The following is an 18,591-nucleotide window of genomic DNA, read 5'->3' as shown; positions in this document are numbered from 1 at the left end:
TGTTCTTTTGGAAGGCAAGCGAGGTTGCGACCGCTCTGACCTCGTGAGCTTTCACTCGCAAGAGGCTCAAATCAGTCTTCTGGCAAGATGAATGAGCCTCTTTTATAACGTCTCTCAGAAAGAAAGCCAAAGCATTCTTGGACAATGGTAAATTGGGTCTCTTCACAGAGCACCACAGATTATCTGAGGGACCTCGTACTTCCTTCGTCTTGCGAACGTAAAACTTGAGAGCCCTGACAGGGCACAGGACTCTCTCAGGTTCTTGGCCCACAAGGCTTGTCATACCCTTAATCTCGAAGCTCTTGGGCCAAGGGTTAAACGGGTTCTCGTTTTTCGCTAAGAAAGTGGGACTCAAAGAGCAGACAGCGTTGTCACCTTTGAAGCCCACCTGTTTACTAATGGCTTGAATTTCGCTAACTCTCTTCGCCGTCGCCAGAGCAGTTAGGAAAAGAGCCTTCTTTGTCAAGTTCCGAAGAGACGCTGTATGGAGAGGCTCGAAAGGACTCGACATCAAAAGTCTTAGAAAACTAAGTCTAAGTTCCATGGAAGGAGGCCCACCTCGCCTGAGGTATCTTAGTTGTCTCGAACGATCTCAAGAGATCGTGAAGATCTCTGTTGTCAGTAAGGTCTAGGCCCTCTGTGCCGAAAGACTGCTGACAGCATACTTTTATATCCCTTGATGGTAGGGACTGCCCAACTTCTGCACATTCCTTAAGAATAGTAGGAAATCGGCTATTTGGCTCACAGAGGTAGTGGAAGAGGAAATTCCCTCCTTTCTACACCATGCCCTGAAGGAAGCCCACTTCGACTGGTAAACAGCTCTCGATGAAGCCCTCCTTGCGTTGGCGATCGCTTTTGCAGCTGATTTAGAAAAACCTCTCGCTCTGGCCAAACTTTTCGATAGTCTGAACGCAGTCAGACCCAGAGCGGAGAGGTTTTGGTGATATCTTTCGAAGTGGGGCTGTTTGAGTAGATCTCTCCTCCAGGGCAAACGTCCTGGGAAGTCTACAAGGAAGGACATTACCTCCGTGAACCATTCTTCTTGCGGGCCACATCGGGGCGATCAGGGTCAACCTCAATCCCCTCTGACGCCGCGAACTTCCTCATGACTTCCCCCATGATCTTGAATGGCGGGAAGGCATACAGGTCTAAGTTCGTCCAATCCCAGAGCAGTGCATCTATAGCGATCGCTCCTGGATCCAACACAGGGAGCAATAAAGAGGCAACCTCTTTGTCCTCGACGTCGCAAATAGGTCGACCAGAGGACGTCCCCACAGCTTCCATAGCTCCCGACAAACGTCTTGATGCAGAGTCCATTCTGTCGGCAGGATTTGGTCCTGTCGGCTGAGAAGGTCCGCTCTGACGTTCTGGACTCCTGCGATGAATCTCGTCAGGATCTTGACTCGCCTTGCACTTGCCCACAGCAGAATCTCCTTCGCTAGGTGAAATAGAGGTCGGGAGTGTGTTCCTCCCTGATTCTTTAGGTACGCAAGGGCCGTGGTGTTGTCCGAGTTGACTTGGACAACTTTGTCTGCAACCTTTTCTTCGAAGAACTGTAGCGCCAGGAAAACCGCCGCTAGTTTCCTTCACATTGATGTGCCAGGACACCTATTCCCCCCTTCCCCCTCCAGGTGCCTGACACTTCTTCCCCTCCTAGTGTTGCTCCCCAACCCGACACGGAGGCGTCGGAAAACAACACTAGGTCGGGGCTCAGAAGCTTTAGAGATAAACCCTCTCGAAACTTCCGAGGATCGAGCCACCATCTTAGATGCTTTTCACCGATTCGGTGATCTTCAAGGTCGCATCCAGATCCTCTTTGACTCTCCATTCTTCTGCCAGGAAAAACTGGAGAGGCCTGAGGTGTAGTCTCCCCAGGGAAACAAACTTTTCCAGCGAGGAAATGGTCCCCAGCAGACTCATCCATTCCCTCGCCGAGCAAGTTCCTTTCCCCAGGAAGGCCGAAACTCTCTCTAAGCCTTGCAGCTGTCGTTCTGGGACGGAAACGCCGAAAAGCCACTGAATCCATCTGAATCTCCAGATACACGATGGACTGTGTTGGGGTCAGATGTGACTTTTCGAGGTTGACCAGAAGTCCCAGGGACCTCGCCAAGGCTAACGTGAACTGAAGGTCCTTCAGACACCTCTCTTGACGACGCTCTGACTAGCCAATCGTCGAGAAAAGAGATACTCTTATCCCTGCAGAATGTAACCATCTCGCTACATTCTTCATGATCATGGTAAATACCATCGGAGCCGTGCTTAAGCCGAAACAAAGGGCTCTGAATTGCCAGACTTTGTCTTTCAAAACGAACCTCAGATACTTCCTTGAAAGAGGTGGATGGAACGTGAAAGTAGCGTCCTGCAGGTCTAAGGACACCATCCAGTCGCCCGGTCTCAAGGCTCCTAGAACAGACTGAGGCGTTTCCATTTTGAACTTTATCTTTTCTATGAAAAGATTCAGCCTGCTCACGTCTAGGACTGGACGCCAAACCGACGACTGCTTCGGTACCAGGAAAAGTCTGTTGTAAAATCCTGGTGACCCCAGGTCTAAGACCTGCTCCACCGCTCTTTTCTCGATCATTTGATCTAAAAGATCGAAAAGAATTGTCGTTTCTCCCCTTGATATGAAGGAGAAAGATCTCTGGGAGTGTGGATAGAGGAGGAGGATCTAAAAAGGGGATCTTGTACCCCTGTTCCACGATTTTGAGGGACCAAGGGTCCGTATCTCTCTCTCTCCATGCTCCCGCAAAGAACTTCAGTCTGGCTCCGACTGGTGTCTGAAGGACCTGATCTCACTTGCTTACTTTCGGCTTGAAAGAAGCTCTTCCTCTTGAAAGCCCTCTCCCTCGAGGAGCAGCTCTCGAGGGAGGAGCCCCACGAAAGGGTTTAACCTTCTTTGGCAGCCGTCCAAAGAAGACGTAGTAGGAACTGCGGGACGTCTCGAAGACTGGCCAAGAGGTCTGAGTAGCCTTCTCCTGTAAGACACCTGCCAGGCCCTTCACCATAGTCTTGGGGTGGGGGAAGAGATGGTTCGAAAGAGGCACAAAGAGAAGCTCCGCTTTCTGAGCCGTAGTAACTGATCTTGCAGTAAAATTGCAGAACAGCGCTCTCTTCTTAAGAAAAGCAGTACCAACAAAGTGAGACACTAACTCTTCCGAACCATCCCTGACGGCCTTGTCCATGCAGTTAACACACTGGACAGCTCCCCCAGACTTAGCGAGTCCGGACTCCTAGATTGAAGATCTAGGACTCAAACAAGCACCGTCTAAAAAGTTGAAGACTTCGAGAGTCCTTAAAAGTCCTTTCATGTGATGGTCTATCTCCGTAGGCGTCCAAGAAATCTTAGCTGTCGACAAAAGGGACCTCCTCTGGGCGTCGACCAGACTAGCAAAATCCCCTTGGGATGACGAAGGGATCTTCACACCTACTTCACCTTTGGTCTCATACCAAATGCCCCCTTTTCCACTGAGTCTTGAGGGAGGAAGGGCGAAAGTCGACTTGCCCTGATCCTTCCGTCGTTCCATCCAGTCTTGTAACTTCTTAAAAGCCCTCTTGGTGGACAGAGAAGTCTTCATTTCCACGAACTCCGGGATCTTACAAGACTTCGATGAAGAAAACTGAGAGGGTGGAGACCTGGGAGCTGCAGGCTGGAACTTGTCTCCAAAAGACGAGCGTAACAGCCGCACCAGCACTTTATAATCCGAAAACGGACGAAACCGACGGCTGCTCCTCCTCAACCGAGTTCGCCGGACTACTAAGCTCTCTTCCTCCCTAAGAGGCAATCGGAGACTGCTCCTCCGGAGAGGGCTGTGCGCCCAACGGACTAACTTTCAACAAAGATCTCCGAGGTTTGGGTGCAGAAGCTTCTTCAATGCGACCGACCTTCTGTCGATCCTTAGAGCATGAAGGAAGAAGAGCGTCTTGACAGCGCTGAGCGTCATGAGAGGCGACTTGGGCTGTCCTAACTCGCTCTAAAGAAGCGTCCTTACGCTTCCCGCTAAAGCGTCCAGACTTAGCTTTCAAAAGCGTCCTTCTGTGCGCTCTCGAAAGCCTTTTCGTGCGGAAAAGCGTCCACAAGAAGCGTCCTGACGAGCGTCGTCCGTCCTTCCGGGCATCCTCCCAGGCGTCCTGAAAAGCGTCCTGCTGAGCGTCTCAAAAGCGTCCTGAAGAACGTCCTCCGAAGCGTCCTGACGAGCGGTCTGCGCAGGACGCGAGAGGGAAGAAAAGCGTTCCTGTCCACGTGACTTCCTACTAGAAGAACGAGATCGGAGGAGCACCGAAGGAGACGCAGGAGGAGAAAGAGATGAACGAGAGAAGGAAGAAGGGGACTGCTTCGTCCCTCTTGACAGGCAGCCTGACGTCCTTCTAACGTTTAGGCTCGACTGCTGCTGGGCGTGTCTTCTGAGCCATCAAAGCCGACAAACTGGTCCTGAAGGGACACAAGAATGTTCTTCGTAGGTGAAGAAACTAAAGGAGGCGAAGGCGGGGGGGCTGAACCTGCGAGAAGCGAGGGGCGAGGGGGACGCCTCTTCCTTCTCACAGGTACAGCTACCTGCTTCTCAGGGATACGCGCCTGTCGCGCAACCCAGCGACCTCGTCGGAAGAGATTTTACCTCTCTTCTGAGGTGGAAAACGCGTCAATAAGCTTCCTCCGAAAGAAAGCGGCGATGCAGGACGTGAAGCGTCCTCAGCACGAAACGTCCTTTTCAGCGGACGAGAGTCTCTCCGAGCGCTCCACCCTTGCGCGGGGAGGACGCTTCGGAGGACGAAAAAGCAGTCCTTAAGGATGCGCGCCCGTGCGCGCTCCTTGACAGCCTGGGACTTTGCAACAGGGCCTGCCGAAGGGACGCCAGATCGGTGGGTGGGGAGCCCCCGTAACCCTCTTGGAGCTTTCGACATATCCACTCCCTGAGTCTGATAGCGGTCTAGGCCTAGAGGCATTATGGGGCCGATCTGACGCCCCCTCCACAACACTAGGGGCACGATCACACACTTTCACTGAGCCGGTTTCCAAGGCTAACACTTTAGATTCTAGAGTGTGTAAAGACTCTAAAATCAGAGAAAGGGCATTACCTTCTCCAGACACAGAATCAGGGCCCGAAGGCAACATCACAGGTTTAGGTGAAACAAATTCTACTGAGGTATTAATGCAGGTGAAATATTACTTCCCTTACCTTTAGAAGAAACCGCTCTTGGAGGAAGACCTCCTGATCCTATCGCGTTCCAATTTACGCCGATAAGAATCATACACCTTCCATCCATCATCGGTCAAAACCTTCACATTCCCTGCACCGATCATCCAATAAACATACTGCCCCCTACACCCATACCATACTGTGTGGGGATCTACGATGATTTAGGTAGCCTCACCTTACAATCACTCTTCACACACACTCTGAAACTCACGACTTGATCCAGACATCACGTTTACATAAAAGCCAATCCAAAATAAAAAAACAGTCCACTATTGCGTATGCCAATCCAACAATCCAGAATCAATAACCAAAAGTCCATCCAGATACTTAAGAACGAGTCAATCCAAAAAATCCTAGGCGGAGGTCTGTAAACAGTTGTTTACCGACCGGCGACAGAAAAAATATGAATAGAAAATGGGAATGGTTCCTGATATCCGCCTCCAGCGGTGGGAATGGGTACTACCACCTGGCCGCCCACTGCGTGTGCCGCGAGTTTGAAATTCTGTCGGACTCAGAAATACAGCTATATATATATCTGTCAGGTAAGTGACATGAACAAACTTACTTTAATGCTTTGGGTGCATTGAAAAACTATGTAAACTGCATTCTTAATGCATTTTTCATAAAAAAAACCCTTCAAATATTGATTCTTTTGCATTTTTGGTGTCATATTCCATCTGCCAGATGAGCGTTGTAGGCGTCGTAACCCTGGAAATAATGTCTGATGAATATAATTGAAAAGCGTCGTAACCTCGGAACGTCGTAAGCCGAGACCGTCATAACCCGGGGACTGCCTGTACATATATCGAGCTACAATGTCCTTTAATATCAAATTAGCTCTACCTCGGGAATTAATATATTTTCATATATGCTTAACCGAAGGGGAATTTTTTCTCGATAATAGACTTGCCTGGACCCTGGCGCAAACCTATGGAGCCTTTCAAATCCAGGAACTTCAGTGAACCTTTTACCATACTACACCACCGTAAGAGGCTAAAAGTCATGTCGCCTCTTACCTCAAATACCTTTCGTGCTCAGGTAATTCGTTGGTTTGGAGACATCAACAACACACCTCGACCCCGGTAGCGTTGTAGTGCTTTTGACAGCACGTAGCCATATTATAAGTCAAATCACATTTCTGTGATTCATATACATATATCGAGCTACAATGTCCTTTAATATCTAATTCGCTCTACCTCGGAATTAATATATTTTCATATATGCTTAACCGAAGGGGAATTTTTTTCTCGATAATAGACTTGCCTGGACCCGGGCGCGAACCCATGGAGCCTTTCAAATCCAGGAATGTCAGTGAACCTTTTACCTACTACACCACCGCAAGAGGCTAAAAGTTCATGTCGCCTCTCACCCTCAAATACCTTTCGCGCTCAGGTAATTCGTTGGTTTGGAGACATCAACAACCCACCTCGACCCCGGTAGCATTGTAGTGCTTTTGACAGCACGTAGCCATATTATAAGTCAAATCACATTTCCGTGATTCATATACATATATCGAGCTACAATGTCCTTTAATATCTAATTCGCTCTATCTCGGAATTAATATATTTTCATATATGCTTAACCGAAGGGGAATTTTTTTCTCGATAATAGACTTGCCTGGACCTGGGCGCGAACCCATGGAGCCTTTCAAATCCAGGAACGTAAAGGTAACACCCTTTCGTAACCTGAATTATTTTTGTATGCAGAGGCAAAAAAATCTTCGTATTTGCTTTCGTAACTTGAATTTTTTGTAAGTTGGGACTTTCGTATGTCGAGGTTCCACTGTACTACTACATAGCTGATGACAGTTCATCCTTGACAAGCATCATCTAGAATGAACCTCCACGAAATGCTCCTCAACATGGCACTGGCCTCTTTGCACACTGGACCACTCACTTCCACCTTGAATGCCCATTTGTCCTTTCTAAATACTGTATAGTAAGTAACTTTCATTACAAATTCTTCTTCCTCCCTAATCAGTCATCTCTATGTTGTTTGACCTCTTATTACTCTTGATCTACACCTCTCTATCTCTTTCATTTATTCCCAATCTATTTATACAAAGTAAAATATTTTCTGTCTTGTCACCTCTCAATTTTACTGAACATCCACACTCCAATGTCATATTTTCCAACGTTTGCCTCAATGGATACTCCTCTTCTCTCTTCAACTGTTTGCCAATGTTGCTATGCTTACTCTAAAATATCTATAATCATCAACCACTTCCAGTATTCTGTCATCCATATTGACATTGAATTCTACACCCTGCTGGCCTTCATTGACTAATATTCTAATGCCTGCTAATACTGTAGTATTTGCATTCAACTGCCCCTCTTGCAGTTTCAGTCCAATTCATTGATCCCAGCAGCTTCTCTTTACTATCCATACTCCAATAATGACCTCTTTTATTATTGCACAATTTTGCAGGGTTACTAAAATTTGTGATCAAATGATCAAAATATTTATCTAGCACGGCATCTCTGAAAACCTCAGGCACCATCTCTTCTTTCAGATCTCGTCTTCAATGTCTGAAGCCAAGGCTCTGAGTCTGGGTCACCTTCAGAGTGCATTTTTCATTCTGGTCATGGGTTTTTTTGTTTCATTGGTGGTAATCATAGGTGAGTTCTTGGTTTCCTATCAAAAGAATGGCTCTGTCTATGGCTAAGGTTTTGACTGGATTGGTGACAGTTTTGTCAGAGTCCTACTGACTTCTTTACAACCAAGGATGAAGTTTGCCTGTTGTTTATCATTTTGGAAATAATAGTTATAACTTTTAGTCATTATTTACGCTAAACAATGTTAAACAAAGCTGTATATAAATTGGAAAAAACTTTTGCCATATATTAAAAAAATTTGCTGCAGTATTACTCTCATAAGCCTATATCAATACTTGTTTTCAATGGTTATTTCTTTAAAAAATTATAACCCAATTTCCTTGTAAAGAAACAGAGTTAATAATAAGTAATAAGATGTTGAGAATATTTAAGTAGTTGCTCTGTGATCAATCTAGTGTATTGTGAAACTGTTGCTGTACCTCTTATCTTAAAAAATATAATCTTAGGTCACATGTGCAATCTTTGTTTCATTTTCCTTTTTTACACTTGATATCAGTGAAGGCAATTACCAAATAACTACTACTATTCCAAAAATCCTCCAACCTAGTCTTAGCCAAGCTCTAATTTTTCAGGTAACACTTCTAATTTTTAATCATGAAAATGTACAGGCTCACAAAAGGAGTGTCCTTAAAGCTGACTGTCTTACCTAGTTGTTTATGTATCTAAATGAGGGGTAGCATAAATGGGTAAGAATTTTTACTACATACAAAATCTATGTTTGGCCAAGTATCTTGATTGTACTTTTGTATATATATACTGCTATATGTGAATACAGTATAAAAAACTGACAGTATACTTAGCTGGGACTAAGTATATCTTTGATTAGCTGGACATAATTGTGCTTCACCTAACTAAAACTAAGAGATTTTAATATGATGGGAAACTAAATTACAACAGTTCAAAACAAATTTTAATACTGTAGCAAGTTTTCCAGAATTTTGGTCACTGATATGATTTCATAATTTATCAGATTACTACTGTACTGACCTTCAAATTAGGAACAAAGAACGATATCTGTCCTTTTAATTCTTCTCCCAGAATTTGGAGACTCGGTGCAAGAACTTTTGCTAGATCTATGAAGACTAAGGACAGCGTATAACAGTTTCAATTCTAGTTGACACTAAATGTGTAAATATAAATGGAAAGTCAAGTTTTATACTAATTCTTAGCATGCTTGAAAGTGTTATGTATATTACAAAAATAGAGGTTTATTTTATTCAAAGAAAAAGATTTGTATTAACAGCACCTGTGACTTTCTAAGGACAATGGCAAACACTGTAAGGAAATAAATTGTGTGGAGGGGCATAGATAGAAGTATCAGAAATAAGAGTGTGATCAGAAGTCCTGGGACAAAAGGGGTGAATGAAATGATTTCATGCATGGCCATAACAAACAGGAACAAGTGGTTACCAAAGAGTATTTTGTTTTCTCCAAAGAAACAAAATAGACGAGGGTCTTATAAAAGATCTTACAACTGTGATAGCCACTCGGCCTTGCGTAAGTTAAATAACCATATACTACAAATGATTTCTTGTGTCATAAAAAAATAAAAAATTGAAGAAATTGGTGAATGGAAAACAGAATAACAATGCCAGAAGAATCTTTAGCAAATAAGCATCAGAATGAGAAGAGTCCATGCTCACTACAAAAGTTTTACTGCTTTAGAAATTACAGACCTCACCTCTGAAATTAAATATTATTAAAAGATGTTGAGGCAGATATGGATGCGCCCAAGGGGTTTGTCTAATCAGTTCATATAACTGGAGGAAAAGCATCAAAGGTCATACTTCTAAAAATTTGTGTTGGACATAGATGTAAATATACGTACATATACTGTACATGCATACATATAGATTATAGATATCCATGAACAAACATATCACAAATGATTGACTGACTGATTTCTGTTGGTTATTCAACTGATGCCAGAGCATTAAGGTTATTAATGTTGAAATATACTATCTTATCCAGGTGCATATACAGAATAATCTCTAGGCCAAGTGTAACACTATACAGGCGGTCCCCGGTTACGATGGGGGTTCCGTTCTTGAGAAGAGTCGTAAGCCGAAAATCATCGTAAGCCGGAACATTGTCAAAAATCCTAAGAAAACCTTACTTTTAATGCTTTGGGTGCATTGAAAACTATGTAAACTGCATTCTTATGGGCATTTTTCATCAAAAAAACCTTCAAATATTGATTATTTTGCATTTTTGGTGTCATATTCATCTCCCAGATGAGCGTTGTAGACGTCGTAACCCTGGAAATAACATCTATTGACAAGTGTCGTAAAAGCCGACACCGTCGTACCCGGGGACCTGCCTATACTGTTTTTGCAAAATGAAATTGTTAAGATACAATAAAGTTTTACACATACTTACCTGGCAGATATATACTTAGCTTATGTCACTGACGTCCGACAGAATTCAAAACTCGCGGCACACGCTACAGGTAGGTCAGGTGATCAACCCCCTACCGCCGCTGGGGTGGCATGGTAATAGGAATCATTCCCGTTTTCTGACAGAATTTTTTCTTCCCCCTAACTCCGAGGGAGGATGGGTGGGCCACTTAAACGTATATATCTGCCAGGTAAGTATGTGTAAAACTTATGTATCTTAACAATTTCATTTTTACACATGCAACTTACCCGGCAGATATATACTTAGCTGATTGGCACCCCCTTGGAGGAGGTAAAAGATAGTTACTCAATATGAATAGCAATTCAAAAACAGGGAAAACAACTTTTGTTGTAGGTACTATAAAATAAACTAAATACCTTGATTCCTACCTTATTGGGCAGAAGACTTCCATGAGTACTGTCTATGAGTCTGCTTGCCTCAAGAGTTCCAGTGAGGATGAGACCTGTCACTGAGAACTCTTCTGGATCATGTCAATGCGGGGCTAGCACCCGCTTACTCGACAGAGCCGTATTTTGGATCGTACCAATGGGGCCTATCCCACTTACATGGTAGAGCCTTCACCTTGTCGTATCAACGGGGACTAACCCTCTTACAAGACAGAGCCTAGGTCCAAACCATTACAAGGAGCATCGAAAACAACCAATCTCGACCACCTGACCACACTACTTTTGTTATACACTACGATTTGAAAGTGGTACTTTTCCCTGACCACTTTCAATCGACCATAAAAAACAACACCACAAGATTAAAATTCCTAATCTATCTAAACTAAGCTAGATTGGTTTCAGCCCCCTGTCCCAGCACCGAATCCGCAGACAAGTAAGGTCCGAGATGAGAAGCACTTATCATAAGTTACACGTACATCTCTCAAATAGTTAGACGCAAACACAGAATTGCATCTCCAATATGTGGATCCAATTAAGTCGTTTATCGACATATTCTTGTGGAAAGCTAATGAGGTTGCTACGGCTCTGACCTCATGTGCTTTAACTCTCAACTGCCCGAGATATTCCTCTTCACAGGCAATATGTGCTTCTGTAATAATATCTCTGATAAAGAATGCCTGTGCATTCTTTGACATCGTTCTTCTCGGATCTCTTACCGAGCACCAAAGGCTCTCTGAGTTTCCTCCCATTTGCTTTTTCCTCTCTAGATAGAACTTGAGGATCCTTACCGGACACAAGGTTCTCTCTATCTCTCTCCCTACCAGGGAAGTCAATCCTTTAACTTCAAACGTCCTTGGCCAAGGCTTAGAAGGATTCTCATTTTTCGCTAAAAATAGGGGGTTAAATGAACACACTGCAGAATCCTTCCTGAAGCCCACTGTGCCTTCTAAAGCCTGGAGTTCACTTATCCTTTTAGCTGATGCTAATGCAAAGAGGGAAAAATAGATTTTCTAGTCAAGTCTCTAAACAATGAGTTATTGGGAGGTTCAAATTTATCTGACATGAGAAACCTTAGCACCACATCCAGGTTCCAGCTGGGTGGTCTGGCTGTCTTGGACTTCGAAGTCTCGAATGATTTAATCAAATCGTGTAAATCTTTGTCATCCGTGATGTTTAGTCCTGTATGTCTAAACACCAAAGAAAGCATACTTTTATAACCTTTTATAGTCGAGACTGCAAGGTTACATTTTTGTCTCAAATATAACAGGAAATCTGCTATTTCCGTCACAGAGGTACTGGAAGAGGATACATTCTGATTCCTGGCCCACCTTCGGAACACTTCCACTTCGACTGGTACACGCGTATAGTTGACGGTCTCCCTTGGCTCTTGCAATTGCCTTTGCAGCCGCGCGTGAAAAACCCCTTCGCTCTGACGAGTCCTTCGACAGTCTGAAGGCAGTCAGACCGAGCGCGGGGAGGTTTTTGTGGTATCTGTCGAAGTGGGGCTGTCTGAGAAGATCGTTCCGTAAAGGAAGGTACCTTGGAAAATCTATCATCCATTCCAGATCATCTGTGAACCACTCTTGGGCTGGCCAAAATGGGGCGATTAGGGTCAATTTCGCTCCTTTCGTCAAAACAAACTTCCTTATGACGTTTTCCTATGATCTTGAAAGGAGGAAAGGCGTAGCCGTCCTATTCCTTCCCAATTTAGGAGGAGGCCGTCGATCGCTACTGCCCGTAGATCCGAAATCGGAGAGCAGTAGTTTCTCCAGCCTGGCATTCCAATGAGTTGCAAACAGGTCTATGTTTGACCTTCCCCATAGGTTCCAAATTTGATTGCAGACCTCTGAGTGCAGAGTCCACTCCGTGGAAATGACTTGGTCTCTCCTGCTCAACAAGTCTGCTCTGACGTTTTTCTCGCCTTGTATAAACCTCGTCAAGAGTGTGATGTTCCGCTCCTTTGACCATAGAAGCTCTTTCGCCTTCTTGTACAGTGAGAGGGGAGTGAGTCCCCCCCCTGTTTTCTTATGTAGGCTAGAGCTGTCGTGTGTCTGAATTTACCTGCAACACTGAGTTCGCGACTTGGGATTCCCACTGTCTGAGAGCTAGATGCACTGCCACTACTCTTTCTCGTTGATGTGCCAGGACACCTGTTCCCCACTCCAGGTGCCTGACACTTCTCTCGGGCCCAACGTCGCCCCCCATCCCGTCTCCGACGCGTCTGTAAACAACACTAGGGAGGGGTTCGGTAACTGCAGCGATAGTCCTCGTTCAGTCTGTCTGGTTCTAACCAGCTGAGCTTTCCTTTATACCTCTGGACAGAGGAAAAGATTCCCACAGAATCCTGATTCTTCTGGTCCCAATTCTCCTTCAAGAAGAATTGAGAGGTCTTATGTGAAGCCTCCCTAGAGAAACGAACTGTTCCAACGAGGAGAGGGTCCCCAGAAGACTCATCCATTCCCTCGCGGAACATTGTTCTTTCTCTAGGAAGGTCTTCACTTTAGAATGCACCGTTCCTGTCTTTCTATGGACGGAAAACACTTGAAAACCCCCGAGAATTCCATCAGAATCCCCAGATAGACAATGCTTTGCTGGGGATCCATCTGGGATTTCCCCGAGGTTCACTAACAGTTCCAGGGACTGAGTCAAGTCCAACGTCGACCTTAGGTCCTCCAGACACTGATCCCTGAATTGCGAGCAAATCAACCAATCGTCGAGATACAGAGATATCCTTATTCCTTTTAAATGTAGCCAATGTGCTACGTTTTTCATCAATCCCGTGAAAACTTGGGGAGCTGTGGAAAGACCGAAACAAAGGGCGCGAAACTGAAATACTTGGCCCTGTATCATAAATCTTAGATACCTTCTGGACGAGGGATGGATGGGTACATGAAAGTAGGCATCTTGCAGATCAATGACACCATCCAATCCCCTTGTCTTAGTGCTGAAAGAACTGACGACGTCGTCTCCATCGTGAACGTTGTTTTGATCACAAAGTGATTCAGAGCGCTTACGTCCAGCACTGGTCTCCACTTCCCCCGAGGCTTTTGGTACCAGAAAGAGGCGATTGTAAAATCCTGGAGAATGAATGTCTAATACCTTTTCTATAGCCTTCTTTTCTAGCATCTGTTGCACCAGATGTAATAGTGCTGGTTCTTTAAAGGATCTCTGTATCTTGCCGCTAACTCCTCCCTTGGAGTGGTGGTTAAGGGAGGTTTTTCCCTGAAGGGGATCAGGTATCCTCTCTCGAGGATCGAGAGGGACCAGTTGTCCGGGCCCCTCTCTGAGCCTAGACTTTCGCGAACCTCAAAAGTCGGCTCCTACTGGAGTCTGGAGGACTCCTGTCTCACTGCGGCTTTGAGAATGGTCTTCGAGAAGATCGTCCTCTTTTAAACGGCCTTCTACTCTTATGGTGCGGGTCCTTGAGGTTGTTTCTTTTCCTCGAAAGGGCTGTTGGAAGGACACTTTATTCGTTGCTCCTCTCTCTTAGCCATCGGCACAGCAGGTTTAAGCCTCTTGGCGGACTGAGCAAGAAGATCTTGCGTAGCTTTCTCCGACAGTGATCTAGAAATGTCCTCACTGTCTCCTGAGGAAAAAGGTATTCCGAGAGTGGGGTAAAAAAAGCAAAGAGGCTCTCTGCAAGGGAGAAACAGAACTTGGAGAGAAACGCGCTGTACACTGATCTCTTTTTGAGCTGGCTCCTGCTCCAAACCAAAAGAGAAAGGCTACTTCTGTGGATCCATCCATGACTGCCTTGTCCATGGCCCGAAAGGACACTTGATAACACCTCCATTGTCACAAACTCAGATCCTGCGCTCCTTTTTGCTAGAGCTCTTAATTAAGGCCCCAATCCATGAAGTTGAAGACTTCTAACGTGCGAAAATAGACCCTTGAGTAAATGGGTGGGCCATCTCGCACATTCTCCAAGACGCTTTAGCTGATAGTAGAGAGTGTCTTCTAGATGATTCCACCAGAGCAGAAAAAATCCGCGTTTGCGGAAGCCGGAAGGCCTAACCCATGGGTTCCTTCGTGTCATACCAGCACCCGGCTTACCTGTCAATCTAGACGGAGGACACAAAAACACCGCTTACCTGCCTCCTTCTTAACCAGGAGCCAGTTCTCCAGATTCTTGATGGCCTTTCTCATAGAGAGAGTTGGCCGCATCTTGACAAAAGAGGGGGATTTTGCCAACTTAGTACTCGATAGCAGAGATCCCGGAGAAGGAGGATCAGCCGAACACAGCGAGTCCCAAACTCCTGAAGTAGTAATGCAGAAAGTCTCTTACAATCAGAGATTCCTACTTCTTTTCGTCTCTTCCTCCTCCGAGACTTCCTCCAAGGTTACATTCGGAGAGGGAGACTTCTTAGGTGAAGAAGTCCTGGCAGGTATGCGACTCTTATCCTTCAAGAGCTCGTCAGAAGAAGCCGCCAGTTCACTACCCGAGATATGTTTCCTCGTAAAGAAAAAACCTCCGCTTTTTTCCGCTCCCCAAGTTCTTGATACCTGATAGGGGAGGATCTAGAGCCTGCCTCATCAGGCTCTTGGCGGGCCTATCCGGAGAAACACTCGTTTTCTATTCTCGAGCGCCTACTATGAGTAGGGCGCGAATCCAAAGTCAGGATCCTTTCAGGCTCTTGGCGCCTGTGAGGAGAGGCGCTTGCGCCTACTCTTCTGTGACTCCCAGGAGTAGGGCGCGCGTCTGACAAAAGGCTCCTTTCAGGCTCCTGAATCTTACGAGGAGAGGCGTAAGAGCCTACTCCTGATCTTCCAGGATTAGGGCGCAAATCCCTGGCAAGGCTCGTTTTAGGCTCTTGCTGCCTTTGAGGAGAAGAGCTTGCGCCTACTCTTGATCGTCTTACAGTAGGGCGCGGATCCAAGATTAGACTCCTTTCAGGCTCTTGACGCCTGCTAGGAGAACGGTAAGCGTCCACTCTAGATACTCTTCCAGGAGTAGGGCGAGAACCCCTGTTTAGGTTCTTCGTAGAATCTTGGAACCTGCTAGGAGAGGCGCTTGACTCCCTTGAGGAAAGCCTATCATAAGGTCGTCGAGTAACTTAACGAGATTTGATCATCCAGGAGTCCTATCGAACGTTGGCGCCTTCTAGAAAAGTCATCCTTCGAAGGAGAGCCTTTCTCTCTTCTATCCCTCCTGAGCAGAGCGTTCCCTTCTCTCGTCCTTCCTTCCACTTGAAGAGGAGATCCTACTCCTAGGAGATCGTTCGACAGATACGAACCGATCACTGCCTTCTCGCAAGGGGACTTTCTCCTTACTCCTACAAGGAGAGGATCTAGCGCCTACTTCTTGGCGCTTTGCGCTATGACTCTTAGCATCAGAGCTTCTGCGCGGAGAATACCATCTTCCTGTCTAGACGAAGTTTCAAAGGAGTTGTCTACTCTCGGGGAGAATAGGTTCTTACTGGTGAAGATCGCCTATATACTCCTCCTTCCTACTAGGAGAAGATCTCCTAACAGACCTCTTAACGGAAGAAGAGGCGTCCTTTCTGCGAGAAGGCTCCTTGCGCCTACTAGTAGAAAGAGAGCCTACTAAAGAAGAGAGATTCGCTTGAAGGTCCAACAGGAATTTCTTAGTAGAGGACCGAATCCCTTCTGGTGAAGATTCCGGAGACTTCATAGCCTTCTTAGGCGCAGGAGAATACTCCGGAAAAGGCTCCGGGCTGGAGTAACAGAGCGCTTCTCCTGGAGGTTTCCAGGCTCTCTTGAGAGGGCGCGATTTGGAAGATGAGCTCCATCCTCGTTAGGAGAGGACGAATCAGAGTCGGAAAAAACACTTCCTTAAGAGGCTTTTCCTATAGCTCTCTACAGCAGCCTGGGACGAGCCTACAGGACCTGCTGAAGGGACGCCTGACCGTTGGGGATACTCTACATCCCCCTTGCGGCTTTCGACATTCCTCCTCCCGTGGGCATGGGAGTCTGAAAGAGGTCTAGGCCTAGGAGCGATGCGGATCGGTCAGACGCCCCCTCCACTGCACTGGGGACACTGCACTTATCACTAGACACTTCACCCTTACCTTGGTCTATATCTCGCAATTGCTGTTGCAAATCGCGGATTGAAGTTTTCACGGCGGCTCTCTCGGCAGACACATCTGTGGGGTTTTCGCTGCGGGGGGAAGGAGCTGAAACCAAAAAGGAAGATGGCGAAGCTACTGCAGGGTTAGAAATACTATCCTGTTCCGCAGAACAGGATCTACTTGAACTTCTAGCTGAAGCTTTTCTAATATCCTATCCTTTTCTAACTTTTTTACATACAAAGTTAGTTCTTTCCATTGTAATTCAGTTAAGCTCTCACATACATCACATATATCCTTAACCGAACAATCCCTTCCCCTACATTTTACACAAACAGTGTGAGGGTCCAACGTAGCCTTAGGCAACCTCACCTTGCATCCCTCATTTACACATACTCTAAACAGAGTTCCAGGTGTTAAATCGGACATATTAACCAACTAAATCCAAAAAAACAGCGTATGAACCAACAACCAAAGATCAAATATTCCCAAATCATCCTCGGTGAAGCAAGCAAGAAATTCTAAGCAGGAGCTACCAACAAAGTTGTTGTCAGCACCGGCGACAGAAAAAATTCTGTCAGAAAACGGGAATGATTCCTATTACCGCCACCAGCGGCGGTAGGGGGTGATCACCTGACCTACCGTAGCGGGTGTGCGCAGTTTTGAATTCTGTCGGACGTCAGAGACATAAGCTAAGTATATATCTGCCGGGTAAGTTGCATGTGTGAAAATAATTGTTAGTGAAACTTTCTATACTAAAATACTGAGATTTTAAATATCGTTTGGTAGGAACTATGGCTACTATAGAGATGTACACCCACAAATAGCCCTTTTATGATCATAAGAATCTTAAATACAGTTTTACTAGATGAGCCAAATTTCTGCCAATTCATAAGGTGGCAGCAACCAGCCCGAGAAGAGCCTTTATTAGGCTCAGAGGTCTGGATAAATTAATCCTTTATAATAATAATAATAATAATAATAATAATAATAATAATAATAGAATAATAATAATAATAAGGTGGCAGCAATTTTTCTTGATTAACAAAATTCATAATTTTGTATTTGTTGCAGAAAATCACCAAATGGGGAATTTGTGAAAAACATTTGAAAAAAATATATTTCATAAAATCATGTGCAGACTGACCAAGCACTCTGAAATCCTTGACTAGAGGTTTACTGACCGTTCCCTACCTTACTAACTTGTCAAATTAAGTAATTACCATCTGTTATAATACAACTGTACTTACTTTCTTTTTAGTTAAGTTTTCTCACTTTATACCCCTTTCCTAAACTTTGTAACAAGTGTATATTTTCACTTTTATCTTGAGTTTACTTTTGTTTGTAAAACTCTGTTTGTTCTCTTGAATGTTAATTTTCCAAATAGGCAAGTCTCTTCCTGTGATAGCACTACAAAACAGTAACACAATGTAGTAATTTTACCATTTTCCCCTTTAAACTCCTTGGCTGCTTCTCGCCCTTTTGCTAATGGAACTGTTCTATGATTTCCTATCTGTTTCTACTATAAATACTCTCCTTGAGGCCAACAATTCATTTGCTGATCAATAAGCATTGCACAATACTTCCAGCATCCGACCCCTGGCATGATTACTGAAATATAGAAATCTATATTTTCAACTACCAAGCTTTTAAATCTTGTGACTAGTGAGTCGAAGAAATGGGGGCACTACATCAAAGCAGAGTCCTCCATCTCTTCAGGTTGCAACAGGCTTCCTCAATGCCAGAAAGCTAATGTGTTGCAGCTGTCAGCTGAGCACTACAAGTTTTCTAAGCTAGCTTCTCATCAGGTAGTCTCAACATAAGACACATATTTAATAAACATATCCAAAGTCCCTTAGATTCTCATCTTCTTTTAGATGTAACTCTGGCGCTGTTGAGCCAATGCTCCTCAGTTGGTCATTATCTGTTTGAAACATGCCATTTGGGGAAC

At 45.0% G+C, this 18,591-nt stretch overlaps 1 protein-coding gene across 1 annotated transcript in view; it reads left to right on the top strand.

Annotated features, from left to right (window-relative positions):
• Nucleotides 1-8,208, top strand: part of LOC135208254 (ionotropic receptor 21a-like) — a 40,874-nt gene extending 32,666 nt beyond the window's left edge. Inside the window, exon 6 of the mRNA XM_064240370.1 lies at nucleotides 7,708-8,208. Within this exon, the coding sequence (XP_064096440.1) occupies nucleotides 7,708-7,860 (153 nt within the window). The 3' untranslated portion in view covers nucleotides 7,861-8,208. The remainder of the gene's footprint in view (nucleotides 1-7,707) is intronic.
• The last annotated feature ends 10,383 nt before the right edge of the window (nucleotides 8,209-18,591 follow it).

Source organism: Macrobrachium nipponense, chromosome 35 (assembly GCF_015104395.2).
Source record: "Macrobrachium nipponense isolate FS-2020 chromosome 35, ASM1510439v2, whole genome shotgun sequence".
NCBI lineage: Eukaryota > Metazoa > Arthropoda > Malacostraca > Decapoda > Palaemonidae > Macrobrachium > Macrobrachium nipponense.
Note: the sequence above shows the minus strand (reverse complement) of the source record. Positions and strands in the feature narration are given on the sequence as shown.